Raw genomic sequence first — 13,153 nt, 5'->3', positions numbered from 1 at the left:
GACACCACATTAAAGAACAATCAACCTCAAGTTATCCATATAATCATTATGCAAATATATCTAAAGACTAATATTAACTTTACAATGTGCCCACTCAGACTTAAGTTGGTATCTTCTTCCTTCTTCCCCTTTAGCTATAGTTGAGGTGCTTCTTTTAAGAACGAGTCGGTTTAAACAAACAACCCCTTGAAATAAAATATCTTCCCACAAGTAGACAAAACCAAAACATTACATATACTGAATGCTGGATGAGTAATATTCATGTGCCAATCCTTTTTTTGGAAAACAGTAGGGTATCAAGTTGTGTTAAGTTTCTGCATTGCAAGGATGTCAGCACCCCTTTTGTGGTGTTCCGATTGGATTCTCTTTGAACATATGCCCTTTCAAGTGAAATTAATCAATCTCTTTATCACTCCCGCAGCATCTGGAGCCATAATCATTACCCAACTGCTGAGAAAGAAATGAAACCACTAATCGCATAGGGAGTAGGGCTTAGCGTTCAGAGCAGGAAAGTTTTTATTAAGTTCTAATTTGAAAAGTGATTTTTCATGACCAGCCTTCCAAAACACACCACGCACACAGGAGGCTCCACTTCGGCAAGGCTCCAAGTGGCCTCCCAGAATATATATTGAGAACCACACTAATTAAGGTATCTTGCTTTTTAAAAATAGTACATTTGACTGCAACAGTCCTGAATCACAATCCAGCCCAAGTCTTGTGAATTTCAATGGGAGAGATCTGAGAAAGAGTTTTCTTCTGCCAGTGAAATCAACAGTATTTAAAAGCACTTAACTTTGGCTCTCAATTGTGTCCTTCTGAAGTGACACTCAGAGGATTGTTTCAGCTAAAATAACTGCAAACTTTTACATCATGTACAATTAAAATATAGATGGTACCCTGAGTTGTAATTATCTTGCAGAAAATTAGCTCTGAGCAAATTATGGAGTATTCACATGCTGTGAATTAAATGATCAGAAATTGGCAAGGCATTTCCATGAAGGTCCCAAGCAAGAGAGCATACTGATTTCAGCTAATCCACAGTAGTAGCTTGGCTATTTAGAACAGCAATGAGGACAGCTAGTCTCTTGGCACTTTGCCCTGATGTGCATTAGAAGAAACCCACAAAGATAAATTAAATAACTGATTATACGTGAATTTCCAAAATACCAGGTCTTGAACATATCAAAGTAGTGCATGAGGTACCAAAGCCTTTTTAAAATAAAGTCTTCCAAAGTATTTTCTTTTCTGCTTTAAATGCATTCAATTGCTCGATGTTTATTCTCTTTTCTGCTGTCATGTTACAGTTGACTTACGGCAACCTTAGAGGGCTTTCAAGGCAAGAGGCATTCAGAGGTGGTTTGCCATTGACAGCCTCCATGGCACTACCCTGGCATTCCTTGGAAATCTTCCATCCAAATACTTCTCAGCTCTGAAGAGATCAGGCTATTCAGGTCAGGGCATTTCATAGTCTTACTTTATTTTACACTAGAGGGATAACATCCCAAACTCACTGTGCTTGCAATGTTTAATAGTAATCTGAATACTGTATGATTGGTTCTACAATTCTGCCTCCTGCTAGAAGAGCTGCGCTAATAATGTATTAAGTAACAGGAAACACAATCATCTTTGTTTTGCAAACTGTAGTCAGAATTAGATTTATAACAATCTTCCCTTTGCTCCAGTGGGGACCAAAAGCATCTTATATTGTTCCCTTATTGTCCATTTTATCCTCATAACAGTACTGGGTGGCAGGCTAGGCTGACAATGTATGATGTTCAAGGTCACCCAGCAAGCTTCTGGGGCAGAAGTGGCATCAAACCACTCCTAGAGCCTAGGAGATCTAACCACAGCACCGCATTGGCTGTGATAGTTCATTTGTGGCATTAACTCCCACAGTCAACCTGAAGCCGATGGCCAATTTTAAAAAGCCTTGCTTTTATTTTTTGATGAGTTACACCTGTCCAAAACAACCATAGATTCCATTGCAAAAAAACAAAAGGGGGGGGGGGGCACGTCTGAAGATCACATGGACCAGGATCTTTCTAATCCCTTTATGTGCAGCACTATAATTCCCACAATCATCCTGATCGTGGTGGCCATTTTTGAGATTTCTACTTTCATTTTCTGATTAGTTATGCATGCCACAACCCAATGGATGGATCCTTTCATTATGATTACATTTCCCTGTTGATGACAAATCCATGGTCTGGCAAGCAGGAGACAGTCTGTTCCACATCCTCCATCCCCAGTAGATACAAATGAGATATGTCCAAGTATAGGAAAATCAAAATCCTCTGGGTTCTCTTAGTTGCCTGAGGAATTCGATTGTAAAGCTTAGAGAATACACATTGTGTGGCCTTGGGTCCAGCAAGGATGCTCTCATTCTGATTTTACGATTCCAAAGAAGGCAGCTGGGAGGGGTACACCAGTTTGCTGAACACCTAATTTTAGCATCATGCTTCCTGTGATCCTGTGGGAAGTTCTGGATCTAGCTCTTCTTTCTCTTTAGGAGTAGAAGAGAAATCAAGGGTCTGCAGGACTTTGGGTAGTAATTTGGAGTAATATTCATGAGGGAAAAGCCTGGACTGAACAGTAACCACAGGCTCTTCCTCCTCTTCAGACAGTTCCCCTTCCTCTGTGTCAGAGGATTAGTCAGACAGGTCAGACTCCTCTTCAGGAGAACTGGGCAAAGTGGAGTCTAATCCTAGGTCGGGTCTGCCTTTAGGAGGCCTGGGGGAAAGACTATGGGGAGTTTCGCTCTTTTTTGACTTCTGTTTGTTCTTCTGGACTGAGGAAGAACCAAAATGAGTATTAAAGGCAACTGCTCCCAACTCTTTTAGCAGCTTTTTTTTAAGCCACTGGAGTAAGTTAGCTTTGGCACTGTACCCAGACAGGTCTGGTTTTGGGTTGTCATTTGCTACTTGGATAGACAGAGAGCCCAAAAATAAAGGCAATTCAAATTCACTGGAAGAGCCCTTGGAACTCGCCACCATTTTGAGAGCCCTGGCTTGTGAAAGTGAAGCTACACTCAGCAAGATGGGGGGAAATACCCAAATGGAGGGTATAGTAAACTACTGCTGCTTCCTTTCCCCAAATTAAACTCCTGACTGGGAGGTTGTGGGGAAGTACTGAGAAACTGATAGCAGTTGCCCCTCCTCTTTGTGGACATGAAGAAAAGGGGGGGAGCCCTTTCCTCCTGGTAATTCCACCCTGCACAGGGATCCCCATCTGCTGTAACAGCGGTTTACCACGCCAACAGCTTCAGGATCGGACAGGCTTCTGTCCTGCCACTCCCATCGTTCTGCTCTGTTAGCCCTGACAAAGGAGCAGTCTCCACCGCTTTCCCACTGTTGCCGAGCCAGAGAAGAGCTTCTACTCACAAGTAGACAACTCATCAGGGAGATGCCATTGGCCCAAATTTGTGGGGGAGAAGGCTCCGATGCCAACAGTGTCGAGTTCTTTCAGCTGTCTGTGTCCCAGGGGACTCTCAGCAGCCTGAGCATGCCAACGTCATTGTTTTTGGCTTCCAGCCATCTGGATCTAGTGCACTCTCACTGAGCATGGAAGAAGCACGTCCTGCCAGTATCACAGGCCTGGAACGACTGGAGAACTCTCTGAGGACAGGCCACTCCCCTCCCTAATCAATTGGAAGAACGACCCTGCACAGAGGAGGAGGGGCCTATCTCCCAGCAGTATGGACTGAACCACTGTCCAGGCCACCGGAGAATGGGAGATACCAGACTGCTTGGATTGCCATTTGTTACCCTAAGTAGTTGTGAGGGTCTTCTGAGTTTGTTGGGGGAATTAGCTAGGAGAACCCTAAGCTATGCAAGAGGGGTCAATAAGCAGATCACCACCTATGTTTACAGGAATTTTTCCCTCAATAGACCTCTCAAATGAACCATGCCTTAATTAATGAAATGTTTTTTATTAAAGAAAATTTAAAAGAAATAAAATCAAACTTGTTAACTGAACAAGCACTCCATAAACACTCACACAAGTTCAGAAAATAAAGGAGGTAGCTGTATAGAGACAAGGAGGGAACTTATTTTAAACGGGACTGTATTTACCTATTCCAGAACACAGATTTGAGGAGAAAGGCGAGCAGAACAAACCAGCATTCCATTCAAAGAAGTTGTACTCAGTTTTGTGTTGGGAGTGTAATTTAGTGCAGTGCCCCCAAACCTTTTTGGCACCAGGAACCGGTTTTGGGGAATACAATTTTTCCATGGACTGGTGGGGGTGGGGATGCTGGGGGTTTTGCTGCCCCAGGCTGCCCCCACGCCCCATCCCTGCCCCCCATGGGGGTCTTTAAATAAGGAGTAGGTGAAGTTCTCTGCCGCCCGGTTGCTAACAGGCCATGGACCAGTACTGGTCCATGGCCCGGGGGTTGGGGCTCCCTGTTTTAGTGGATGTCCAGAGAATGCACACACACACACACACACACAGACACACAAAGAGAGTCACTCATTCACAACAAGAGAGCTCAAGAAGATCCAGAGTGCATATGGTTATAGCCTTTGAGCTATATTGATGTGATTGTTCCTAGAACAATGCTGTGATGGTGTGAATGAAACAATATTTTTGAACCAGGGAAGCTGCATAGCTTTCCCAGGGGCTGCAGATGCAATGTAACTTTCAAATAGAGATAGTAAGAGAACTATTACAAAGGGTTTTTATGGGATTAAAATGGTTTTGACTATAGACTCACATAGGATAAACTAGAAAGGGAATGTCAGGCAAGAGGGGGGAATCAGTTAGTTGTACTGACATTTCTGGAAATTAATCTTTTGAACTGGTGGATTTAAAAGAGGAAAGAGAACTGCCAAAAGTCAGACCTTTGCTCCTTCAGGATCAGTTTTCCCAGACAAGCCTCTGGTCAGTATTTGACGACACACATTCCATGTGATTGTAGGACCTATTTTGATCCTATTTGCAGACCAGGTAAAAGTCTTGAGGAGTGACCCTGTGAGATGCTAAAAAAAAAGGTTGCCTGTCTTCACCTTTTCCAAGGTACTAGAGTAGTCCTTCGAGGGAGGGGGATCCAGCCACAACACATCGTCCCTTGGCAGATATGGTGAGTCAAAAGCCAGAGAAGCACTTAGGGTTGAAAAATAAATGCAAGTGTCTCTTGAGCTTGTTCTTCTTACATGAGGACAATGCTCTCTTCTTATTGGAGGGACATTTTCCATCAGCGCTTAAAGAGGCTTAAAGAGGTCCGTCCCCTCTTGAAAAAAACAACGTTAGACCCGGCCGAATTGGCACATTACCGGCCGGTCTCGAATTTGCCCTTTTTGGGCAAACTTATTGAGAGGGCAGTGGCATTGCAGCTACAGAGTTTCCTGGAGGACGCTTCTGTCCTTGACCCCTGCCAGTCTGCCTTCCGCCCGGGCCATGGGATGGAGACAGTGCTGGTCGCCCTGGTGAATGACCTTCAGCGGCATCTGGATCAAGGCGGCTCGGCGGTGCTGATGCTGTTAGACCTATCGGCAGCGTTCGATACGGTCGACCATCGGTTGCCGTCTTGCCGATGTGGGGATTCAGGGGCTGGCCTTGCAATGGCTTTCCTCTTTCCTTGACAGTCGGGGACAAAGGGTGGCGATTGGGGACGAACTGTCCCAGAGACACACGCTTGATTGCGGAGTGCCTCAAGGGGCGGTACTCTCCCCGATGTTATTTAACATCTATATGCGCCCCCTTGCCCAGATTGCCTGAAGGTATGGGTTGGGTTGTCATCAGTATGCTGATGACACCCAGCTCTATCTACTTATGGACGGCCGGCCTGCCTGCACCCCAGAAAATCTGGACCGGGCGTTACAGGCAGTGGCTAGGTGGCTTAGGCTGAGCGGGCTGAAGCTGAATCTGAAGACAGAGGTCCTTTGCTTGGGTCGTTGTGGTCCGGGAAGGGAAATCTCCCTGCCAGTTTTTGACGGGGCGCCGTTGACAGCGGCGCACAGGGTCAAAAGTCTGGGGGTACTATTGGAGCCTTCATTGACAATGGAGGCTCAAATAGCAGCCACTGCCAAGTCTGCATTTTTTCATCTTAGGCGGGCGAGGCAGTTGGCCCCTTTCCTGGAGCACGACGACCTAGCAACGGTGATTCATGCCACGGTCACCTCGAGGTTGGACTACTGTAATGCCCTCTACATGGGGCTACCCCTGTGCCAAACCCGGAAACTGCATTTAGTGCAGAATGCCGCTGCCCGGCTGCTATTAGGGCTCCCAAGATGGGAGCACATTCGGTCAGGGCTTCGGGATCTGCACCAGCTGCCAATAACATTCCGAGTCCGGTACAAGGTGTTGGTCATTACCTTTAAAGCCCTATATGGCCTAGGACCTGCCTACCTTAGGGACCGTCTCTCCCCACACGTTCCCCAGAGAGTACTACGATCGGGCTCACAAAATCTGCTAGTAATCCCCGGGCCAAAGGAGGCCCGTCTGAAATCCACCAGGGATCGGGCCTTCTCGGTAACGGCGCCTTACTGGTGGAACCAGCTGCCGGAAGAGGTGAGGGCCCTGCGGGACCTAGGGCAGTTCCGCAGGGCCTGTAAGACAGTCCTCTTCCGGCTGGCCTACAACAACTAACTGACACTGAGAATGTCTGGATGGAATTAGAATGCATTTAACAGACCGCTGGTTTTTATGTTTTTTATGTTTTATTAATTTACTGTTTTAATCCTTATTATGTAAATGTTTTTAAGATAAACTTATGTAAGTTTGTGTGTTGTGAGCCACCCTGAGCCGCTTCGGTGGGAAGGGCGGGATATAAGTCGAAATATAAATAAATAAATAAATTATTCTTATCCTCTACTAGGTATATATCCATTCTATCCTCAAAGAGGTGAATGCTTTTGAAGAGAATACTGGCCACCTGAGTTTGAGAGGATGGGTCAACTTCTGAGTTGTAGAGCCAGGTATTGTGTCTGGCAGTGACATTGGATGCCATGGCTCTGGCCAACAACTGAATAGCATACAGTGATGCATCTGAAGACAAGAGTGCCACAAGGGCAATCTTCTTTAGCTTGTTGTTATGCTCCTTTGGAATATCTTTATCTGCTGCTGAAAGTTCTGAGGCCCAAAAGTAGAATGTCCCAGAAAAAGGGAGCTTGCTGCAGAGGCCTCAAGGGTGGTTGAAGAAGCCTCAAAATTCTTGTGCAAGGATTGCTCTATCTTCCTGTCACAGGGGGTCCTAGGAAGACTATCCACCTCTACAAGAATGATGGAGTTCGAACACAAGCTAGCGACTGGAGCATCCATACAGAACGTTTAAACACTCTACTGCCTCAGTCACAATGAAGTGGAAGCAAGAAATGATAGGATGATTGATCTTGGTCCTTGCCAGAGTTTCCCACTCAGTTTTGACCACCTTCTCAAAGACGTATGGGAAAGTGCTGGCCTTCTGGGGGCACTGAATCAGGTGCCTCCCATGTGAGATTATCAATGTGTGGGGAGGGTGCCAGATGGTCTATGGCCAGCCATGTTCAGGCCCCCATTGGAGAAATTCCCCACATTTTTTGGAGGGGAGGGAAGGGGACAAGACCTTCCTGTTTCCCAAAAAAACCCTCTTGCCTTATCAGGATTCAGGAACTCAGCTGGATAATGGCACTGCCACCAACTAGCCACCATGTGGTGTTCCTGGCCAGCCCAGCCAAGCTCTGAAATGCCACTGAGGGACTGAAGCATGAAGCTTCCACTGCAGCAGCCACTGATGCACTATAGTTGAGGGAGTCCCCCACAGCCTGCCTCTCCTCTAAGGATCAGAGGCCTTCTAGTTGCACAGTTCTTTTGATGCCGCCTCTGTTTCTGAAGACTATCAGTATTCTGTAGAATCCTATTTTACATTGCATATTTGCTTATTTTCATATAATTTAATCTTGTTAGGAAAGAGTAGCCTTAGGTAGTATTCTACTCAATCTCTGCCAGTAAGTTTTTTAATTATAACTCTGAGCTCTGAAATATTTAAGTAGCTGGTACAAGCAAGAATTTTGAGTATGCAGATTCATGATATATGATATGAATATGATATATTCTGTGACCAGAGAGCCCCTCCAGCCAGCCCTGCCCCCGCTGTGCTTTAAGTGTGCACAGGACAAAACACCCACAAAAGATGATGCTCCCAAGAAGAGGCATTATCTTATCAATAATATTGCATAACTTCAAATGCTTATGATTCATAACATAAACAATAAGCTTGAAAGACTTCACTCAGTCTTGAGGAAACTATGTTTTTAAACACTACTTTAACACCACAGTACACGGAATTCCAGGTGATCCAGACCTTTATGTTATTGTTACATAAACTCAGCTCCAATAAATACTGGTAATCTACTCCTTTCTGTGGTGAAAAAATCAATATGCTAAATTAATGGTGATCAAAAGAATCTTTCCCCCAAGCCAGTCAATGGGTACTATTTTAATACTGCAAATTAAGCTTTGTTTTAAAGTAACCTAATTTCCAAATCACTTTGTCTTAGATCTGCTTGCAAAGCTTTTGTTCAGTTCAAATAACAAAGCAGAAGCTGAAATCATAAGCAGTTACATACGGCTTGATTACAAATTAATGAATTTAGGCTAGGTGAGTACAAAAGCAAAAGAAAAAGTAAAGCCTGATTCTTTGCTTTTTACACAAGGCAAAGTAATCTACTTTGACACCCTCTCAAAAGTTAGCTAATGGTTCTGAATTAACACAATTGCCTCCATACGTTTACACAAAAAAGTGCATATATTGAACAGGTGGAAGTGAAAGAGGTTAAAAGGAAAGGACAGACTAAGCTTGTACTCAGCATAAAACAGAAGACAATTGTATATCCTTTTACTACAAACAAAAAAGTATCAACATATTTGGAAAGTTAGTGGCAATCATACATAGTTATGCAAATCAAGTTCTGGATAAGAAAATATTCAGATGAAACAGTTAAAGGGCCTGTGTCCAAGGGCAGCCCAAAACAGGGCCTGAGGCAACACTTCCTCGCCCAAAGGTGATCTGAGGATCATATTCCAGGAGTCATAGTTGTCAAGAAACAGTACTCACCCTTGAAGCTCACAGGAGTGTCAAGTCAGGCAGAGCACCCTGAAGCAGGAATTAAGAGTGAAGGTGCCATTACTCCAGCAGTGGTGGAGCCTGGCCAGCTGACACGAGAAATACGGCAGGAAGGAGGCAAGGGCTGGGAGGCATTTCAAGTATTCAGGAGGCACATAAAGCATCTCCCAGGGCTCTCTGGGCATCCAGGTTAAAAGAGAAGGATAGAGGTTGAAACCACCCCCTTCCCTTTAATCTATCCCAAAGGAGAGGCAAGTGCATGAGATAATCAAGAGAGGATCTGTGTGGTCCAGTAAACAGTTACTCCCCCAGTCTGAATTAAAGCAGTGATGGTAAGCAGCGATGCATTATCTATGTGATCTTTCACAGACCCAGAATCTTGTTTAAATAGGATTCTCCGTTTATTTCCTGACATGGCCCTGACTGATGCACAAACGGTGCTTTTGAAAGAGACTCACACATGTAGCAAGATGGTTAAATAAGACACGGGACATCAAGCAGATTAAGGTCTTCTTGCCCGTTTTCATAAAATTTAAATCAGGCCATGGACTGTCAAAGTTACCATAAAACAAGAGAGAATCAATCTGAAACGATGACCAAAATCAACGTTTAGCTAAAACCAGGCATTTATTTGTGGGCAAAGGGGAAGGAAACCAGGAGCCAAGGAATAAAAACCAAATCTCCAAGTGAGCCCCGTCTGGACAATCCAGCTGCCAACTACTGAGGTAGATATATATGTGTGAATGCATACGCATTTCACTTGCTGTCCACCAGCCATCAGCTAGTGACGCAAACGCATGTAATGGCTGTCAGAAAGCACACACAGATATATCGTTTCTACCATCCCACAGGATGTCAAACACCAAGCTTTTCAGCAGAGTCAGTTCACAATTTGAGTCTCCAGGCACCAAGTAACTAAGCAATGTCTGCTCATAAGAAGATAGTTTCTATGTATTATAAACCAAATGCTGAGTATAAAATTTTCTCTATAACATATTTTAGATTCATCAACATCATAGTTTATTACAGTCTCAAGACCAGAATACAGGATAAACATAACATGAAAAAACAAAAACAGACATAGTATACAAAAACAGAGATCAAAATTTAAGAACCTTTAAAATTTAATTCCCGCAGTCTAAGAATTAATGCACAAAACTCAGCAACAGACTGTGTAATCTCTGAATTCTTATCTGATAGGAGCCAATGAAGTCTTGCTTTGTCTGTATTAATATAACCAGGTGTCCTATCAACTAGTGAATAATTCTAAAACGAACTTCCCTATAATATGGGCAACGGAAAAAACCTATGCTATACAGATTCAATCTCACTTAGAGGGCATGAGCATAGCCTTTCAGAATAGGGGATTTTATTGTACCTGCCTTCCATAACTGCAGATGGAAAGGCAGAACATCTAGCTAGAGCAAATATCCTTCTAAAATTTCTTCCTTCCACTGAAGTCAGATATGATGCCGGCTCATGAGAGCCAGTTTGGTGTAGTGGTTAAGTGTGCGGACTCTTATCTGGGAGAACCGGGTTTGATTCCCCACTCCTCCACCTGCACCTGCTGGAATGGCCTTGAGTTAGCCATAGCTCTGGCAGAGGTTGTCCTTGAAAGGGCAGCTGCTGTGAGAGCCCTCTTAGCTCCACCCACCTCACAGGGTGTCTGTTGTGGGGGGAGAAGATATAGGAGATTGTAAGCCGCTCTGAGTCTCTGATTCAGAGAGAAGGGCGGGGTATAAATCTGCAGTCTTCTTCTTCTTCTTCTTCTTCTCAATGATGCTATTGATATTTAACAACACCCCAAGTTTGGATGCACTAGAGATATTAGACTGTCGCTCTATGTCCTCAACTCTATGTTTAATTACCCCTTTAGCTTGTTCAAGTCTGTAAGATAAAAGCAGCTGAGGTGAAAAGCCAATTCTATGAATATGGTTGTAGACTGCCTTGAGCCAACTGGATTGTGTGAAACATGATCAAAGGAAAATCAAGGGAAACAGGCCTTGTGGGTTAAAATACTTTTCAGCCACTTATAGATGGATAGAATTCAAACCCTAGCTTCAAACCTGAGATTACCAGACTCCAGTCGCATCCAAGCATTGGATACAGAGTTTGGAACTTGCAGAACTGCTCTTAGAAATTTGGACTGAACCATTTCTTGTGGGGCAAAGCATGAGGAAAGGTCCCCTGTGCAAGCACCAGTCGTTTCCGACTCTGGGGTGATGTTGCTTTCACAACGTTTTCACGGCAGACTTTTATGGGGTGGTTTGCCATTGCCTTCTCCAGTCATATACACTTTCCCCCCAGCAAGCTAGGTACTCATTTTACTGACCTCAGAAGGATGAAAGGCTGAGTAAGCCTCGAGCCAGCTACCTGAAAACCCAGCTTCCACCGGGGATTGAACTCAGGCCGTGAGAAGAGCTTAGGACTGCAGTACTGCAGTTTTAACACTCTGCACCATGGGGCTCTTCGAAAGCATGAGGAGAGTGGTCCTAAAAACATTCCGTAGAGCAGTTGTATCAATGATTTGGTCTTATATAACTTCAGGGCTGCAGGAACATAGTATCCACCGTGAGTTTGAAAATTTTTTAGTATGGCATCTGCTGATTTTTCCCCTAGATCAGCAACATATTTGTTGTGCATATTTTAGATTGTGATACAGAACAGCACTTCAAAATACTTCAACAGGGAAGGATTGCCAAAAACAAAATTTGCCAGCTCCCTCTTTCAGATGTGTGTTAGGGGAGTAATTTTTCTTAAAGCTCTAACATTTTCTCAAATTTTCCGAAGGCTTCACTGCATGAATGATGCATATAGCATGATGTGAAATCCGGGGTTGGGAAATTCCTGAAAATTTGGAAGGGCTGAATCTGGGGAGAGAATGGTTTGGAGAGGTAAGAGTCTTTACTGGGACATAATACCAGACTCCACTCTACAAAGCAGCATTTTCTTCATGGCAACTGATCTCTGTAGTCTGGAATTTAATTGTAATTTCAGGGGATCTCCAAATTCTTCCTTGAAGTTGGCAACCCTAGTACCTACAGCAGGCAAAAGAAAAATGCAACATCCACTTTATAGCCTAAAGCTGAGAAAAACTACGATTAAAGGCTGAGGGAAAAACCCATTGAGGAGGTTTCCCCACAGAGCTTCATTGCTTGCCTTGAACATATGAACATATGAAGCTGCCTTATACTGAATCAGACCTTTGGTCCATCAAAGTCAGTATTGTCTACTCAGACTGGCAGCGGCTCTCCAGGGTCTCAAGCTGAGGTTTTTCACACCTATTTGCCTGGACCCTTTTTTGGAGATGCCAGGGATTGAACCTGGGACCTTCTGCTTCCCAAGCAGATGCTCTACCACTGAGCCACCGTCCCTCCCTTCTGATGGAAGGCATCATACCAACACTAATTTTGTTCTGACAAATGAAGTTAGGAATTTAATTCCTTGAAAGTGCTCCAAAGAAATTCTACACCACTGATATGTTAAGCTGTTTTAATTTTTTATCATACAAAAAGCTATGCACATGGGGAAGTATTCAGTCAAGTAATCTCTCTTTGCATCTGAAGCGAGGTACTACATGGTTCTTATGAATTTATATTGACCCCATATAGGTGCAGAACTGAAGGCTAAGGTTTTGAGGAGTTTTGTTAAAAAAAGGAAAAGTTGATTCCTACCCGTTTTCCAGACAAACAGATGAGATTTCCTGCCTTCCAAATCAGAGGTGTGTAAGAGTAACAGAGCCAGCACAACCAAGCAGCTTCTTGAGCTCTGCCAGGCCCAGTGAGCACAAAGCCAGCTATCCCTTAGAAACATACTTCATGAAATTCAGTCCAGTTCACTTCACTATTCCTAAAACAGAAAGAGAGAGTTCATTAATACAACGCTCACCAGATCATCTGAAACATGCAACTCATATCAGTTTTACCCAGGAAAGAAGTATAGGCTTACACCCATTGATAAAAGATGATAACATATTTGTTCTATTTGCCTAAATCATGTTTCACACATTTTCCACACAATTAACACTTCCACGTAGAAAACAGCATGTGCATCACATGCCATCACCTGCAACAAATGCACACATACCTATTGCACTGACTGTTCACATGATTA

At 43.9% G+C, this 13,153-nt stretch overlaps 1 protein-coding gene across 1 annotated transcript in view; it reads right to left on the bottom strand.

The window, feature by feature from the left end:
• THSD7B (thrombospondin type 1 domain containing 7B) overlaps positions 1 to 12,890 on the bottom strand; it is a 713,545-nt gene extending 700,655 nt beyond the window's left edge. Inside the window, exon 1 of the mRNA XM_060257141.1 lies at positions 12,715 to 12,890. Within this exon, the coding sequence (XP_060113124.1) occupies positions 12,715 to 12,853 (139 nt within the window). The 5' untranslated portion in view covers positions 12,854 to 12,890. The remainder of the gene's footprint in view (positions 1 to 12,714) is intronic.
• Positions 12,891 to 13,153: the final 263 nt, after the last annotated feature.

The sequence above is a fragment of the Heteronotia binoei genome, chromosome 16, assembly GCF_032191835.1.
Source record: "Heteronotia binoei isolate CCM8104 ecotype False Entrance Well chromosome 16, APGP_CSIRO_Hbin_v1, whole genome shotgun sequence".
Classification (NCBI taxonomy): Eukaryota; Metazoa; Chordata; class Lepidosauria; order Squamata; family Gekkonidae; genus Heteronotia; species Heteronotia binoei.
This window is presented reverse-complemented; position numbering and strand designations above follow the sequence as displayed.